Raw genomic sequence first — 19,058 nt, 5'->3', positions numbered from 1 at the left:
AAGTGACGGGCTATAACTCGTACTGCGCCCTCTCTTCGTCAGGGATTTCCAGGATTATAAATCTTGGGTTTTCACACTATAAACTTTTCACAGTCCCTTCACTGTTGCACGACACACGTAAACAATTTCCGCATACATTCATGTACTGTACATGCATGTATATAAATTTGTTTGTTTTCATCCTTCATATCCTTGCAAAAGCACAATTTATAACTACTAGCATATTCAGTTTTAAATACAGTGGCGTCGGAAGCAAATTAAAAGTGTGTGTGGGGGGGGGGGGGGGGGGGCTAGACCTTTCAAAAAGGAACTTCCCAAAATCACGAAATTCTTACAACATGTAACCGTGGGGTGGGGTGGGGGTGGTTGTAGTATACCTACAACTTAAATCTTCAATATAACTCATAATTTCCTTACATATACTCCCAAACCAATGAGGGAGGGGGGCAACTTCATGATATACTTCCATTATTTATATGTAATTTCTAACAAAATTAATGTTTGCTGCGAGAAAAAGTAAAGGTGAAGGGCTGGCCCTTCCCTGATGCTACGTGCCTGATAGTTATGTCTAATTTTGCAAAAAAAAAGTGTGTGTGGAGGGGGGGGGCGTTATTACTTACGTGTTGGGAGAATTTTTTACCTCATTTCCAGTGCTCTAACCACTTAGCCATTTCAGTCACAACAAAATTCGTTGTTTAAAGGGGCATGGTCACGATTTTGGTCAAATTCTATTATTTTTTTTATTATTTACAATGCTTTAGGAATGCATTTCTAATGATCAAATGAAATTTGAGAGTCAGTCGTCGAGTTATAAACAAGATACAATGCTCACAATTCTTTGGCATGTAAACAAGGCTCGTGCCCTGTTTTTGTTTACATAGGTTCAATAAACCAGTAAAAAATCTTTTACAAGCTGATTTCTTTTTTTCTTTCCATTTTAAGCATAAAAACAGTTCCTAACTTTTAACACATTCATTTTAGGTCTAAAACTGGAATTTTCAGTTCAGCATTCAAAATATACGTAAACAACAGCTTTGTTTACATAGCAAAGAATTGTAAGCTTTTTAACTCGCTTAAAACTCAACGAATGACACTCAAATTTTGGTTGCCTATTAAAAATGCCTTACTGGTGAATTGTTTTAAATTGCTTTAAATGCTATATGCGACGAATTTACGAACTAATATTTTCTTAAGCGTTCAACAGTAATGATACAAAATGATATTTTTGTGTTGTGGGTCATCTCCCCACCTATTGATTGAAAATCTCAATAGGTCTGTTTTACCATTTTTCCTTTAGACCTTATTTAAACTATATTTACATTCCACATATTTTTTGGTTGTCATGTGTGTTGAAAGCTACGGCAGTTATTTAAGCATTGAATCATTATTTTTTTAAAGATATAGTCTCATAACTGCAGCGATGTGTGCATACAAATTGAATAAAGCGCGCTAGCGCGTTATGAAAATTTGTATGCACACACTGCTGCAGTTATGAGACTATATCTTTAAAAAAATAATGATTTAATGCTTATATTTACATTTTTTTAAACTTCTTTTCTTGTCTCAAAATGTGATTTTTACGTCAACATTTCTGTTTTATCCTAAGGGTAAGTTAAAATTAATGGAAGAGCCACTGTAACAGCCACAAGCGTGAACTTTGATTCTCGCTTGTGACGTTGCATTTTACAGCGTTTAACGTTTGTGACGTCATAATAAAACTAGTCATTCTAACCTTTGAGTACCCTGTGTGTGTTACTATAGCATTGAATCATGATTTTTTGAAGTATACACTCTTAAATAACTGCCGCTGTGTGTGCATACAAATTGACCTTTGACTACTTGTTGCATTTAGAGGCATTTGAAGATCACAGAATTTAATGGAAAAACACAGTAGAATGTAAATATAGTCTTATAACTGCAGTTTCTTTTCACACACTTTACATGCAAAAAATATTTGGAATGTAAATATAACACTATATTCTGGTTGTAACGCGCTTTCTGACTGGCGAAAAAAATATTTTTTATCGTATAAAGAATGTTGCCTACGTCATAGTAAGGCTAACGTCAAAAACGTATCAATACGCCTGACGTTACGTTTGAATTTTGTACAATTTTACGTCATTTTAAAGGTCAAATGACCGTTTTCATCTACAATAAAGAGTAAAAAAAATTAAATTATAAGCAATGAATTCAATATTTTTTAAGTTTTACATACGAAATAAAATGGTTTGAAACAGTTTACGCTTTTTTATAAACCGCTTCGCGGTTTATAAAGCGTAAACTGCCCCAAACCAAAGGTTAAAATTACGAGTTTTATTATGACGTCACAAACGTTGAACGCTGTTAACTGCAACGTCGCTAGCTAAAATCAAAGTTCATGCTTGCGGCGGTTACTGTGGTTCTTCCATTAATATGAACTTACCCTTAGGCATGAAGTTAAAATAATGTAAATATAAGCATTAAATCATGATTTTTTGAAGTATACAGTCTCATAACTGCAGCGATGTTTGCATACAAATTTTCATAAGGCGCTAACGCGCGTTACTCAGTTTGTATGCACACACCGCTGCAGTTATGAGACTGTTTACTTAAAAAAAATCATGATTCAATGCTATAATGACAAAAATATATGGAGCATAGACTCACTCTATAAAAGAAAAGGCATTGAAGTTCTTTAAAAATTACACCATTTGGAGATTTTGATATGCATATTACGCCAGTTTAAATCAACATATTCCAAGTATTAAACATATTTAAGGGTTACAAATCAATGTTATATTTTAAAAAAATACATTGATTTAAACCATTTTGAAATAAATTAATCAGATTTATTGATATTTTAATTTGTTAGCATCTTATTCATCCTTATGTAGTCATTTCACACGCCTTATTAACCCTTCTTCTTTGAAAAAGGTTTTCCAATTAACCTTAATGTATACTTCAATACACATTAATCAAACATCTGGAAATTAGAAATACCCATAATGATTCATATTCATTCGATGAATCAGTCGAATGGTACAAATTAATCTACATATGTACCCAATTTTATTGTGGTCACTTTTCATGGGGTACCGGATATAAATAGTGAAGAGGGTTTGAAAGAAAAAGCAAATAGAGATGATATACAGACGTTTTATCACTTGTACATTAATGTCACTCAAGACACCAACATCTTGCTCTGTTCGACTTTTAGCATAATGACGTCACTCGACTGTTGATGGCGGCCCTCAGGAGGCGTGTCCGTAGCGGTCCTCCACACACTCGAGGTAACACCGCTCGTTCCTGCGGTCACAGAAGTCGTTACAATAGTAACTGTGGGCCACGCTGGGCTGATGACGACAGCGGAAGGTGCAGAAACTCATGATGTAATCACATTTGTAGCAGGCCAGACCTTTATATCTTCCCTCAACGCCGCTCATAGCAGCCATCAGAAGCAGGGCCAAGAGCATAATCGACTTCTACAGAATAGCATAGCTTATACTTGTAAATGTCACAAATCATCATTCATATAAACACAAAAGACGCTAGATAAATGCGGCTATTGTTTTTTATTTAATCGAATTTAGTTTTAAGATAATTTGGATTAGTTTCATGCATCGGAAGCATCTTTTTCGCATCCAAAAAGCTCATTTATTTTATTATAAGCTTAAGCAAGCGTCTCTGACACAATATTCAAGTTTTTTACACTTAACTTGAAATCCAAAAGTTTATAAAACAAATTTTAGAAAAAAGAAACAGCACTTTAACAGCAAACTTTTACTTACCATGGTAAAGAATCTCCGTCCGTTAGCTGGGAGGCTTGCAGAAACAAAATGGATTTCTTTGCAGTTCTGTGTCGAAGATACGCTTAATTAAACCGAGATATAAAATGATAGGGATTCAGTGTGGTATCTTGCCAGATGCATCTAAAAACAACAGAGATGGAGAAACTTTTTAATTACTATTTGTATGTGTTTTAGGGTAATATCTTTCCTAGTCCCCCTTTCAAGCCCTTCCTGATCAAATATTATTTACTAGAAATTGATTTAGTACAAATAATAAAGATATGAATATGAATATGAAAGTAATTTGGTCAGACACGTTTAGTGTAAATGGTGCGTCGTATCTTAAAAGGAAGATCATCATCGGTGCGTTTTCCATTAGACTTTATTTAGAATGTGACTCAGATCTACTCTATGAAATAAAAAGCATTGAAGTTGAAAAAGAAATTACAACGCATACACCAGTTTCAAGCACGTAGCGGCGTTTTTTAAATGGGGAGGGGGGGGGGGACTCATCAAAAAACTCCCGATAAGCAAAATAAAAAAAAAGACATTCTCAAAATCATGAAAATTCTAATCCGTGTTTCTGGGGAGGGGGGGGGGATAGCGTACAGGTCTATAACTTCATATTACATCGATCAAATCTTTAACATGGTCCCCCAAAAACTGGAGGGGTTAATTTACTTTTTCATATGTAAATTTAAAAACTATTGTTTATTTGCTGCGAGAAAAAAGTGTGTGTGTGGGGGGGGGGGGGCGGGGGGTGCTACGTGCCTGAGTTTAAATCCCCATATTCAGAATTAAACATATTATAAGGGTTACGAATCGATGGCCCTTTTAGAACGATTTTTTACATAAATCTTAGATATTTTTATATTTCAGTATATATCTTATCCGTCCACATATTTGAGCAATAAAATGCTTTCTTTGGGGATTCATTCAGGATATGAAGGTAGCGACATTGAAGAAAAAATAAATAACCCGCGTTAGCGGGTTGTGTAAATATTTTCTGCACTGACTGCTACCTTCATAACCCGCATGAATCATCAAAGAAAGCATTCTATTGTTTATATTAACATATATCTTTTAACTAATTCTTAAATTGATCATGCTAAGTAAGTAAAATTCACTAAATTACTGTTAACGTATATACAAATACAAATATACATAAGTACGTTAGCTAAAAGAAACAGCCAAATCGTTTCCTGTAGACTTGGAGTCTGACAACATCATGATTATTTCGTGCAGTTCGTGATTTTTCGTGGGTTGCTGAAGGCTTCGACCAATCAATAAACAGGGCGTGCCACTATCAGTCCTGTCTGTTTCAGCCGCTGTAGATTTCGACCAATCGATAAACGGGGCGTGAAGATTCCAGTCTGGTTGTTTCTATAGAGCTATGAATTAACTATAAGTTTCCGTAAGAAATAGAGGGAATAATACTTGGTAGATGTAAATATTGGCATTTACACGCCATATTTCCCCATTTATTGCCAGGCACTTCTATGTACTTTCAATTCTAAACTATTACACAGACAGTTGTAAATGATTATATATGTAAATGTTATACACGGTAAGAACCTCGTTAGTTGTTAGAACTTGTGTTTGAAGATTTTGTAAATGTTCATGAAATAAAAATATGTTTAAATCACAAATTATTTTCCTACAAATCGTTTGTAATAAGTTGCATTAGCTGTCTCATTCTTTAACTCTCTCTCTCCCCCCCCCCCCCGAAAAAAAGAAAGAATCATAATTTACCGTACGTGTTGCGAGAATTTTTCTTGACTTTTGTAAAGAATGTATAACTTTCAGAAATGTGTAAAGTGTAATAAATTCATTCAATTAACTATATATACGGCATTCTGAATTTGGTTAATGTCACTCATAATAAGTTTTAAAGACATATAGTTTAGATCCATGAAAACTATTCAATTAATCTTAGTTATACTGTTACCATACACGCAATACTTATTTCGTTTTAAATGCAAAGTACATTGTGGTCCATCTTCGCTAGCCAAGGGGTTACGGTCCTCTCTGCTGTTGTAGAGGAGCGGAGTGGGTCATACACTATTGACCAGCGAAGATGTTTGTGACTAAACACAAAGGATTGTGTTTAACTTGTTTAAACGCAATACAAGTAGGAAATTAGGGTTTCATGCAATAAAATTATTTTCCTTTGAGATGGAACTAGCAAGTTTCGTATATCACAGACAACGCGAGGAAACGTTATGTTTAATTACATTTTTTGTGACAGCATATGGTCAGTGCTTTTGTGATATAGCTTGTGGGACAGTGTGGCATAGCACAGGGATTTGTGTAATACAGTTGTAATGGGACGTGGAATATTTTTGCATTAAGCATTTGGGGCTTTGTGTAATGATATCTAGGTAATAAATGTGGCACAGCATGTGGAGAAGTGAACTGATATACAACAAATGTAATGGACTTTGTCATTATTTTAATATATAATAAAATAGTCTTAAATTTACAGTATATAAATAAAGATTGAATCAACAACATACATGGAATGGTGTGGACAGGCATTTGGCACACTGTAATCACAATGTAATCAAACTGTGTCCAACTGTAATAACAATGTAATCACAAATTACAGTTTCTACTAATGCTGCAGAACATTGTAAAATATTGACTCGACATTGGATAAACCCCCCAACTTTCTCTCCTCTCTCACATTCGTACTCCTCGCAGGTTTACTAAACAGTTTACAGTACAAATTGAAAAAATACACCATAGAAAGAAAAAGATGCACTTCTAAACAAGTAAGTAATCTCAAAGATGAAAGACATATATAATAAAACGTACATGACTAACAAATAAATTACTATTAATATTTTTTCAACATCCATTTTGTAAATGTTACTAGAAATTTCATTTTGCAGTCAGTATATAATATACTCAAATCATACTCATTCAAATTCAGTATATTCATTAAAATTGATAAACAATTCTTGGATGGCATGTTGGTTTCCTGATTTCATGGAGGAGATGTTGTTATGGCTGAGACTGACTAAAGGGGAGGTGTTGTTAATCTTTGAGATGTTTTTTACTGAGTATCTCGTCTTCTTTGACTCTCATGGATGCCTTGATGTGTGAAGATGTATCCCACCTGTAATCAGAGATAGGATTGTCATTTATTATATACATAATAGCTTTTTAATTTTCTTTATGCTATCAAGAGTTTATGTTAGCATGATTAATTTTGGTACACGTACATTCAAATACATATAAAGTTTTTTTTCCTTATAAAAAACAATGTTATATAACAGATCTCCTCATAGAATCTTTGTTCTATTAATAAAAAAATCAAAATGAAAGTAAAGAATACAATGAAAAAAAATATCAGTGTCTTAAATTGCTGCCTAATGAAGATTCCTTTCTATAAAACAAAAACATGTAAAAGGTGTATTAAGAAATGTACTTGCTCTATTGCTATTTGTTGACATCATAAATGTTCTAATTGAAAAGAAAACTTTAATGTGTATGCTGCTGGAGGCAGGAACAAAGCTGAGACACAACAAATTGACACGGAAGACTACATTACAAGGACTGCTCTGTGAAAAGATCTACACTCTATATCTCTCTGTTATCAACAGAACCCGAGGAACAGTAGAACATGGTTACCATGAACACATCTATAATGAATTCATGCTTAAAGCAAACTAAGTCTCGTTTCCTTGACTTGAAACTTATAATGAATAGACTGGTTTTAACAAATCATATTTATAATGAATCAAATTTCTTAGGCCTGACACTTGGCTATAAGAGTGTTTAACATTACAGCTAATAAATAAATGTTTATGTAACAAAATATGATGAGTTTATTTTAAAATATGCTAATAAAATACATAAAAGATAATTGTTTTTCTAAAAAACCTGCAATTGCAATGTTTAAGGTGTACAGATAAGATAATAGATTTAAAGCATATATACCGGTACATGCATAAAAAAATGTATATTAAAGTGTCCATAGTAAAAAGAAAAATAATCATATTGTACATAAGTAATTTTGAATATGTCAAGCATATATAAATAAGTCTGTCTCCTATATTTTCTGCACTTGAAATTGACAATGGAGTAAGAATATGTGAAAAAATAACATTCTATATAGAAAATCATCTATGTTTGCCTGTGCTATTCTATAATTCTGATGCTTGTCTACAGTAGATTACCACAGAGGGAAGGGAATGAATCTATTTTCTGGACCTGTAGGAATAAATCAGTTATCAACACCAAGAGTTTCCACACAAGCAGGCCTTAAACACAGCAGTACATTTAGATATATCTAAGTTTCATAGATGGTACTAACACACCTGCTAATCTCTTGTTTCACATGTGGTTCTAACTTACCTGTACAGTTAGATATTACAGTATCTCAGTTGGTCCTATATCACCTGTATACCTAAATATCTCTGTATCAGAAATGGTACTAATACGACTGTACATATATATATAGATATCTCGATATCAAAGATGTCACTGATACATACCTTTGTATTAGATATCTTGGTGTTACAGATAGTAAACATACATGTACAGTTAGATATCTCAGTATCACTTATAAATACATGTAAAACATTCTTATACACTGATATATCTCAGTATGATATCACAGATAATACATTTATGTATACTGAGATATCTCAGCATGATATCACAGATAATACATTCATGTATACTGAGATATCCCAGTATGATATCACAGATAATACATTCCTGTACACTAAGATATATCAGTATGATATCACAGATAATACATTCATGTATACTGAGATATCTCAGTATGATATAACAAATAATACATTCATGTATACTGAGATATCTCAGAATGATATCACAGATAATTCACTCCTGTACACTAAGATATATCAGTATGATATCACAAATAATATATTCCTGTATTGTGAGAAATCTCAGTATGATATCACAGATAATACATTCATGTATACTGAAATATCTCAGCATGATATCACAGATAATACATTCAAATACACTGAGATATCTCAACATAATATCACAGATAATACATTCATGTATACTGAGATATCTCAGTATGATATCACAGTTAATACATTCCTGTACCTTGGGATATCGGAACATGATATCACAGATAATACATTTCTGTACACTGAGATATCTCAGCATGATATTACAGATAATACATTCATATACATAGAGAGATCTCAGCATGATATCCCAGATAATACATTCCTGAAAACTGAGCAATCTCATATAGTGCTATCATTGATAGTGTATGTATTAGCACATCTTTTATAATAATTTATCATGTGAGCAATAATATGTATCTTTGTTTCCATGTTAGAAGATTAAATAACTAAGTGTTGCTTTACAATATAGAATCTAATAAGGATAAACCTTGGGTTGGCTAAGTAAGTATGTCACAAGGACTCTCTCTATGAGCTACAGCACTGTAGATATCACTTATATCATCACACTCTGATTGCTCTAAGTCACACATAACAACCTGTTACCCCTCGTCAGATTCAGACGATGAATTGGAAGAACTGTTACAGCTGTCAACATAAGTCACATTAAGAACAAAAGAGATCAAAAAGCTGAGACATAATCAAGCATATAGCAACTAAACAAGTACATAATGGAAGCCATTTTGTGGAAACCAGTAGAAGCAGTGATAATTGTGGGCGATATTTACCCTGGATGATCCCTTTGAAAGAAATCAATGTGCAGATGCATAGATTTATTGTTACACAAAGATTATGAATGATTTTGGTTTGCTTTCAAACTTAAACAAAAGACTTCGTATTAAAAATACAATTCTATCAATATGCCTCTCTTATTTAGAGGATACTTAATAAACTTTTCACGTAAGATAGTTACAGCCTGCCCAATACTGACAGTAAACAGGAAATGTCAAAGGCATCAAATGTTTTAGACATTGCTCTGAAAATACTGCGCAATGTGAGAGGCTGATGAACCAAAGGTGCAGACAATTCAGTGAATATTACAGTTACCGGTTCTGCAACATTTTTCTTTAGCTTTTACAATTTTTTGTGTAAAATCTATTTAATTTTTTATTGCTGTTCATTTACGATATTTGCATATTGCCAACACCTGTCATAGAATAACTCTGGTTAATGCTTAGTTTCTCAATACTAGCAGTTAATAAGTCAACCATAAAGAATCAAAAAGAGACAGAATTGACTTACTTTTTGCTTTCTCGTTTGAATTCCTTGGGTGGTTGCTTTAGTTTCATTAATAAAAAGTCTGGCTCTAGTCGTCTGTTCATGAATGGCGGGTTTGTGACGTCCTCCACTATAAGAACGTACTCCCCTGAAATTATAATTTCATGTTGTATGGTTCATCTTGATCCTTTACATGAAGAAATACTGATACTCAGGAGTAAAATGAGAAATTTTTAGTAAATTTTGGAAAAGATGTGTCATTCTTCACACAAGTGACCTTAGCAAAGCTGCTTGTCTAATACAATAATGATTCTTTGATTGATAGTAAGTTGCAATGGCACCACATATATTCTAATCAAAATAGACTCAGTTACTGTACCTGTGATGTTTCAGCTTTTAGTTGGCATGATCTGTAAGCAGCAATAAACAACCTGCTTTGAAATTTTAAGATACTGTTTATCAATATGGAAAATACTTACCAAGTTTGGCAAATTTTTCTTCAAGAGCTTTTTGTTTTTTCATCCGAAACTTATCAACTGCAATAAAATTTAAGAACAATGATAAACAATTTGAAATACAAAACGTTAGATAGTTTTACCAATTTTAATTGTATAAAACATATTTTCACCTCAACAAAAGTTTTAGGATGACAAAGAATGGATGTTATGACAATGTGGATTTTTTGGAAATAAAAATTAATAATCTAGTATAAAATAGAACAATCATGCTAATTAACCATTCTGGTGAATTATATGCAGGAGGTTTGGAATCCATTCATGTGAATTTAGTTTGTGAGGATTAACATGTAACATTTTGACATTACAGATTGCACATAATAATAATAATAAAGTGAAGGATATTTTCAACATTCTAATTTTAAAAAAAAATAACTGAACAAACTTGTAAGAATGCAATTACATGATAAGTTCTTTGTAGTTTGACTGTTACATTTTTAAACTTGTCTATCCTTATTCTGAGCCAGACTAACTCAGTCCAGCATACATGGACGTTCATTTGTGGGGCATTCAGATTTACTTCATCTTACTACATCAATACATTCATACCATAGTTGTACAACTATAATATGAAAGAAATTCACTATAATAAACAAGATATCTGTGAGCCAATGCTCACTAGTGATACCCCCGCTCTGATGTGAATATGCAAAATACGCAAAGTCGACATTTACAGAAAGCTGGCATCCGATTGGTACAGAAATATATCCCACAATATGGCATGCCTAAACAAATATTGTGTTAAAATTTCAAGCGTCTGCGATAAATAGCTGCTGAGAAATCTTTGAGGAAAAATTTGTTTGAAAATTTTGGCTAAAATAAACAAAGTACTCATTTAACAGGAAGTCGACGTCCGATTGATACAAAAATATATCCCACGATATAGCATGCCAAAACAAATAGTGTGTTAAAATTTCAAGCATCTGCGATAAATAGTTGCTGAGAAATCTTTGACGAAATTTGTTTGAAAATTTTGGCTAAAAATAAACAAAGTACTCATTAAAAAGGAAGTTGACGCCCGATTGGTACAAAAATATATCCCACGATATAGCATGCCTATACAAATACCGTGTTAAAATTTCAAGCATCTGCGATAAACAGTTGCTGAGAATTCTTTGACAAAATTTTGTTTGAAAATTTTGGCTAAAAATAAACAAAGTCGTCATTTAACAGGAAGTTGACGTCTGATTGGTACAAAAATATATCCCACAATATGGCATGCCTATACAAATACTGTGTAAAAATTTCAAGCATCTGCAATAAACAGTTGCTGAGAATTCTTTGACAAAAATCTGTTTGAAAATTTTTGCTAAAAATAAACAAAGTCGTCATTTAACAGGAAGTTGACGTCTGATTGGTACAAAAATATTTCCCACGATATGGCATGCCTATACAAATATTGTGTAAAAATTTGTGCTCAGACAAAATAAATTTGTTTCACTCTGCACAATAATTTCTCCTTTATTCTGGCCTTATTTTTACCCTTTTACATGTCAATATTAGTTAACTTGTAACAACTGTGTGTAAATATAAATCCAGGAGGTACAATATAAGTCTCTGAGTGTTATTTAGGGAGTGAGAGGGATCATCAGGTGTTTAGCCACGCCTTACACATTGACGAGTGGGTCGTGTTCTTGATGGATGATCGTCTCCGGCTACCCTGCTCTCTGATATCAGCTACGAGGCAAGAACAAATATCTTGTTCAGATCAGGCTTAGTTCAAGAATTAGTAGGAACATTTGAACCTTTTAATTTGTTATCATTTTATATTATAGAGCCATTTTAACAAGAACTTGGACTTTGGGTAGTTGTGTCAAACAGCGATGTGACGTACTGGCCTGTCTTATGATTTCATTTTAGGCCACTCAGCCATGGCTCTATGAAATCATGGCTTTTGAGTCAATAAGACTACGATGTTTATTTTGCTTGAAACCAGCTTCATTTTAAACTTTTTTTGACACAAGAAATAGATAGTTACCGGTACATCCTCCTGAAAGTCCAAGGCCTTGTTAAAATGGTGCTACTCTGTACATGGTGACCTAGCTGGTAACTGAACATAGGCCAAGTTTTATACATTTAATAATTAAAACCAGTCATTTCAGAATAATAAATTTCCTCTCAAGTATACTCATTCTTTCAATCTATATAACATTAATCTTCAATTATTGAATAATATAGACCCTTTAACCCTTTGAAAATTTAAAATCCAGTAAAGAGTAAACGACAGCAATTTGGTTCTTCAACCAGACTTTTTATGTTAACATTCACTGCTTCGATATCAAGAATGTGCATAGAGTCATTTTAAGGACAAAGGTCATAAGCTTAATAAAAGTATTTTGCTCAAATATGAATTGGTAGGCATGCAGAGAGAGTCACATACTTTAAAGATGATGGCAAGGTGCAAGATTGGGCTGTGGCCCAAGTGCAATGTAGCACATTGACCCTTTGTGCTTTAAAACCATAACTTCAAAGTAGAAAGTTCTGGTTATAAAAAGTCCCAAATATTTAACACAATAAGACCTTTAGTTGCATCCACAACTAGCCCTAGGAGGACTGGGTGGTTTCAGTGTTATCATCTGTAATAGACTGTCTAAATCTCTTCAAAATAAGTCTTCTGTATTTTATATAAACAATATTCAAATTAAATTTTAAAGCTAGAACTGAGCACAATGATAGTTACTGAATAGAAAAATTACACTGAGTCTTCAAATTTTAAGGTGAATCTGAAATTGACCACCCAGCCTCCTACTGCAGTCCGGCAGTGATCTCTACACATATAAAGCAACATCACAGTCATGCTGTCCGTACACAGTAGTTCAAAACACGACTCTGAGTATTACTGTGGAGTCATTAGATTTCATGGTGGTTCAATTTTCGTGGAATTTGTGGGTATCCCTCGTCCACGAATAAACACCCTCCACGAATTAATAAATTAGGGTTTCAAAGTCATAATTCCTTTCGTAGTTATAAGAAAATACACGAAATTATGTCCCTACCCTGTAAATTTTAAGCAATCCACGAAAATTGACCTCCACGAATTTTAATGATTCCACAGTATATAATCATGAAAAGAAATAATTAAAAAGGAATTACCCGTAAACTTTAATTATAACATGAACCATTTAAAGGTAAAAAGGTTGTACATAACTTTTTTGGTTTGGGACTGTTAATACTTGTTACACAATAAATGAACGACTTGTGTTATATCAAACAAACAAGCTTAATTTAGGTACTACAAAATAGCTTTAAAAAGAAGGTCAAATAGAATTATGTTTAAAAGTACATTAGTACCAGTATTAATATTAATAAGATTTGATCTACTTTAACATTTAATACAAATTATATTTAGTCTTAATCTAACTAAATAATCTCTTTACGAATATTATTTATGTACATGAAAATTAATAAAGTTGCCATTTTAAGATCTGTCCAGGTATTTTAACTCTAAACTCTTACTCTCTAGGGATACTACATGAGCTTTTAGTAATAAAACTCAGTCACAATAGCTAATGTGATAATGCACGCAGATCAGATGGTTTCATTTCAAACATGTAGAGTATTATTTAAGTAAAAGACACACAGTGAAACACCTCAATAAAGAGTGGGGGGTGGGGGTGGGGGATGTTGGAGGAAGGCTGTAAAAAGACACCTACAGACACTGGGCCGCCCCATAGAAGGCGTAGAGAGCTCTGAAACAAAACAAAACAGTCAGTCATGGCCTTAGAACAAAAGTCTATCAATGTCTACATCTTCTCCTTCACTGTGTACTATAGACCATGCAGCACCAGTCAACATGCAGTGTGATAGACTGTGATTATCATATACTTACACTCACCCAATTAATCAAGCTTTATAAGTATCAGAAAAAGCGTAAACAATTAAGTACTGCCCAAATCACAATAATTTTATCACACAATCCATTCAATTACCTACTTGCTGAAAATAAATGAAATGAGCTAATTGAAATGATTGTTTTATTTAAAGAAGTAATGCAGGGTACAAACATTAGACTTTGAAATCAATCTAAAGATTCCTAAACAAAAATCTTTTTTCCCCAACTTTGCAAACATTATGTTCATTCATGCATTTATTTATTTAACATTTCCTGCAATCACTGTTTAGCTCCATGTATAAATCTTGATGTATTTATCACATTATGTGAATGCATGTCTTCATAACAACATAAGTATACTCCTGTAGTTCATCACAATGATTACTGTACATTCCTTATTTTACATGAGTACTTCATTCCACGGTCAACCGTTTTTCATCAAATCAGGAGAATGTAAAATTGCCTCAGCAGAATTTTTATCATATTTTCTATCAGTTTGAAAATAAAAGCAAATTTTGCTTCTCACAATTTTACAAGGATATTAATTCTTCATGTTTGATTAGGAATCTACAGTTATATATGTGTGAAGCATTTGTTGCTTATATAAAGTAATAGAGATAAAAGTTCCTTGTTAACCCTATGTCTACCCATCTATGATTTGTACTTTATAGTTCAGGTAAAATTGGACCAATTAAATTTAATCAACGTAGCATAGTTAAATCTTGATCTCTATTTTTGGAAACATTGCTCTGTCTTTACCTTTTGATCTTGATCTGTTTTTGGATTGTGATTTAAGTCTCTCTTGTTCTTCCATCCGCTCAAAAGGTCGATATTTAGGAGGGGCGGGGGTCAAATGGAGGTCATCCCATTCACATAATCCATCTTTCGTTCTTAAAGTCGTTATGGGAGGGAACTGTGGAACAGTATTTTCTTTTTCCATATCTGGTGATTCATCTGGAAATAAATTGGGTCAAAGGTTACAGCATGCCTATATCATAGTAAACACTGTATCAGATTCTGGGTACCTATAAGACAATATACGGTATGTTTTCTTTTTAGTGATCAGCAGCTGGTATGACAAAATGCTAAAATATGAAGAAATCTATAACATTTCATAATGAATTGCGTTGGTTTTCATATTTCTTCATTATGACTTTGGGTATTACGTGCTCTTATTATTACAAAGAAAAAGGAGATAAACTCTTATGGATTACAATCACTCTGATGTAGTAAAGAATTAGCTTTGTTCTGACTGGCTAGGATAGATATAACAAATAACTACCATTACTTAATTAATTATTATCTTCAAATGAATCCCCAAAGTCTGTAGAATAGTTATAATGAAAAACATTGTCATTGCCCTCAGCCTCGTCTGTTATGGTGGAACATGCATACCTATACACATTGAGCTTCACCTACCATTTTCATCGCCCTCAGCCTTGTCCTCTTCATCTTTCTCCTCGCTGTTCTCCTCTTTATCATTCTCTGTGTTCTCCTGTTTCTCGTCTGATGACTCATCTCCTGATTCAGCTGTTGGCCCTGTAGACAGAAAACCAGTTCAATTTGGTTATACAACACTGCTATAGTGGTCCAAATCACTGATCACATTGACAGTGGTCCAAATCCCTGATCACACTGACACAGGTCCAAATCCCTGATTACATTGACCCAAATCACTTAATATAACAGTGACAGTGGTCAAAGTCACTGATTACACTGACAGTGGTTAAAAAAAGCTGATTATATTCATGTTGATCAAAAGCCCCAATTTCATCAACATTTAATATCCAAAAACTAATTACATTGACTTGAACCAGATTTACAAATTACATTGTATGGGATTTGTCTCACTCACACTAAGTACTTGACTGGGATCTATTTCACGGATTTTTTGATTTAGATCAGGTTTGCTGACAACATAATGTATCAGATCTGTCACACTCAGTTTACCTTGACTAGGACCTGTTGGGGATTTGGACGGGTCATCTTGTTCATCATCATCTGGAATATCCTCCACACTGAAGTTTATCTGGTCAGTGATTGGGTAAGGAACAACAGAGTAACCACTGCAAAGACAAAAGAGCCAGCTATATGATCAAAGGAAAAATGGATCAAAATATAGTATATGTCAGGCTGACAGAATAAGAGCAAACCCTGATTGGGACTCAGTAGGAACCTTTAGGCTCTGGCAAGCTACATATCAAAAATAATTTAAATTCATGACTGAATTCTAACAGGATATCAAGAATCAATTTTCAATCATACATCTTTGTCAGGTGGCAAGGCTACCATTATATGGTGTGTAATTTTTCTGCTGATGTAAACAAGTACATTAACAGGTTTGCTCATGTAAAAGGAATCCATATCACGTCAAAGGGAGGATTATTCTTTATGTTTGTTGACAAAGATGATGTGATGTTACACTGTGAATGGCTGCTACTTCAATGTTCAAGTCTATCTACTTACAAAGGAGTTTCTATAGGTTTCTCTTCTACATCATCTTCAATCATGTCAAACAAGGCATCTTCCTTCTCATTGTCGGATACAGGTGGATAATACCTGAATCCAACTGTCAGTCGGATTTCCCTACCTTGGTCTGGAATTCAATGAAATACTTTATGCATCAGAGACTGTAAACATAAACCATGACAGAACCCAGACAGAATCCATCACTTCTAGTTCTCAGACAAAAAATGATTTATAGCCAATAAAAAGCTACTTGCAAATGGACTTTAAATGATTTTGATTTTGATCCCTCTCGTAATTCTTCTCCCCCTATACAAAGACAGGATACACTACCTAGTATGACTCTGTTGCTCTCGTTCAGACACTCCACTGAAACGGTAAATCCGATTCCTTGAAATATTGACACTTTTGTTTTGTCTTTAGGTGATTTTTTCTTTTTGTCGATTTCTGAATTATTGTCAAACGAAATTTTCAGTTTTGTGGCCATTATTTCTGGGAATCCATTTACCCAAAGACCGTCGTAGATCAAACCAGATATATGGTGCATAACCCCTCTACCACTGAAACTGTCGCCTTGGAAATTTCCCTGTTAAAAAAAAGAACGAAAAGAGTTTATAGCAAGTTTATAATACAATAAGATGATTCCAATTAAAATTGTATGTTGGGTATCTTCGGCATGTTTTTTTTTTTATAGTGGATCAAAGATAATTCACTGAAAATTAAGGTGTGATATGCTTAACACAATTCTCTTAAAGTTTTGGCTTATGAAAAATCAACAAAATTTTATGTGCTTATATTTTATTCTCATTTTGGAAATAATTAGCACTAATGCCAAAAAAGTTAAATTGACTGAGACTATAGTTGGGGGTAAGAACTTACCTCGTACACTGAGCCGTCATTGCTGTACAGAATTCCGCGTCCCTCTCGCATGTCATTGACCCACATCCCCTCATACCGGTCACCATTTCTATCAATGGATAAACTCAGCTACATATGCTGTTCTATATCAAATATTTTTCTAAAACAAATTCACATCATGTGAGATTATGAATTTTATTTTTTATTTTTGCATTCTAGTGTTCAAATTTTGAGATACCTTTGCTATGCCATTTCAATTCAATTGGGTATATGTACTTGCAAAATACACATATCAAAAAAAATCATTTAGTAGAAAAGTGAATTAATTTAATGTTAAGGTAAATATGTATTGAAAAAATTCTCAAATTCTTTAAACTCAATTTATAGCCTTCAAATATTTAGGCCAATTTCTCCTCTCAGTATGTACGTTCTATTCAAGTTAGACAAATAAATATTTCCGATTTAACTTTTAATCAGTGTATTGCTATATTATATAAAAAAAAAAACCAGTGTGTGTGTGTGTTATTATGTGTACAATGTACTACCAAACACTACCAGCCACCATTTAATAAGCGACAGACACAGATATGAATATTGATATTGGACTCACTGAAATTAGTTATATATAAAATGATATTAATAACTATATGGAACCGATAATGGTAATCTGAAAAAGCTTAAAGATATTAAATTGGATACACACAATATGCCAGGAAATGATCAAATATATAGTTTCTTCTTAATGTGCCTCAACTTTAAATTGATATACATGTGTATTATTATAGTAGTTTTTATCAACAGAGGTATCAGATACCTAACAATGCAGGGCATAGGATTACATAGGATTACAAATACCATATCATCCCTATCAAGTGCCACCGAATATACTCTGTATTAACATCATTCAGCTGTTCAAGCTCCCAGAAGCCCCCTCCCCACTTCTTGCAGACATTACAGACAGGTAATAAATGCAGTTTTCAGTTAATGAGGCACAAAATAAAGATAATATGTGTACAATGCAGGAATTAGCATTGATTATGGGATTATTGAAAGCAAAACGGTAGATAGAAGCTGGTGGTCATTCAGGTTTCAATGTTGGTTCATACAGAATATACATGTATTAGATATAATATTAGTCCAATATATCTATTCATATATATATATCATAATCATATAAGCATACTACAACTTATAAGATTGTAAAAAGCACAATAAATAGTGTTCCAAACCACAAACATCAATATACCTGCACCCATCGGAGCGGATCTTCTTGCTACAATCAGTGTAGAGGGGTACCAATCACACAGGTGACAAAGAACAGTACGGAGAATACATATAGACAGGCACACAGACAAATGTACATACAGAAGGTCACGTACAGATCATTTAGAGCCGAGAATTATCTGGGTACAAAGGTATTTATTTCAGAGGATCTATGAGCTTG

At 33.3% G+C, this 19,058-nt stretch overlaps 1 protein-coding gene and 1 long non-coding RNA gene across 11 annotated transcripts in view; both read right to left on the bottom strand.

Moving 5' to 3' along the window:
- Positions 1-3,121: 3,121 nt before the first annotated feature.
- Positions 3,122-4,946, bottom strand: LOC105326202 (uncharacterized). The gene is made up of 3 exons (XR_010711602.1): positions 4,932-4,946; positions 3,768-3,908; positions 3,122-3,461 (listed from the first exon to the last, which is right to left on the bottom strand). It is a non-coding gene; the product is annotated as an uncharacterized lncRNA (long non-coding RNA).
- Positions 4,947-6,202: 1,256 nt separating this feature from the next.
- LOC105326140 (MORN repeat-containing protein 1) overlaps positions 6,203-19,058 on the bottom strand; it is a 21,821-nt gene continuing 8,965 nt past the window's right edge. For 3 of the 10 annotated variants that reach the window (XM_034482377.2, XM_034482375.2, XM_034482364.2), the window contains 13 exons: positions 18,861-18,887; positions 17,636-17,723; positions 17,090-17,342; positions 16,757-16,886; positions 16,241-16,356; positions 15,710-15,829; positions 15,050-15,244; positions 14,112-14,147; positions 12,070-12,135; positions 10,423-10,479; positions 9,968-10,091; positions 9,454-9,465; positions 6,203-6,888 (listed from right to left, as the gene is read on the bottom strand). In XM_034482377.2, coding sequence (XP_034338268.2) covers positions 6,807-6,888; positions 9,454-9,465; positions 9,968-10,091; positions 10,423-10,479; positions 12,070-12,135; positions 14,112-14,147; positions 15,050-15,244; positions 15,710-15,829; positions 16,241-16,356; positions 16,757-16,886; positions 17,090-17,342; positions 17,636-17,723; positions 18,861-18,887 — 1,306 coding nt within the window. In that variant the 3' untranslated portion in view covers positions 6,203-6,806. Of the gene's footprint in view, positions 6,889-7,951; positions 7,986-9,453; positions 9,466-9,967; positions 10,092-10,422; positions 10,480-12,069; positions 12,136-14,111; positions 14,148-15,049; positions 15,245-15,709; positions 15,830-16,240; positions 16,357-16,756; positions 16,887-17,089; positions 17,343-17,635; positions 17,724-18,860; positions 18,888-19,058 lie in introns of all 10 variants that reach the window. The other 7 variants (XM_034482369.2, XM_034482370.2, XM_034482368.2 and 4 more) reach the window with 7 other exon arrangements.

The sequence above is a fragment of the Magallana gigas genome, chromosome 3, assembly GCF_963853765.1.
Source record: "Magallana gigas chromosome 3, xbMagGiga1.1, whole genome shotgun sequence".
NCBI classification, from domain to species: domain Eukaryota; kingdom Metazoa; phylum Mollusca; class Bivalvia; order Ostreida; family Ostreidae; genus Magallana; species Magallana gigas.
Note: the sequence above shows the minus strand (reverse complement) of the source record. Positions and strands in the feature narration are given on the sequence as shown.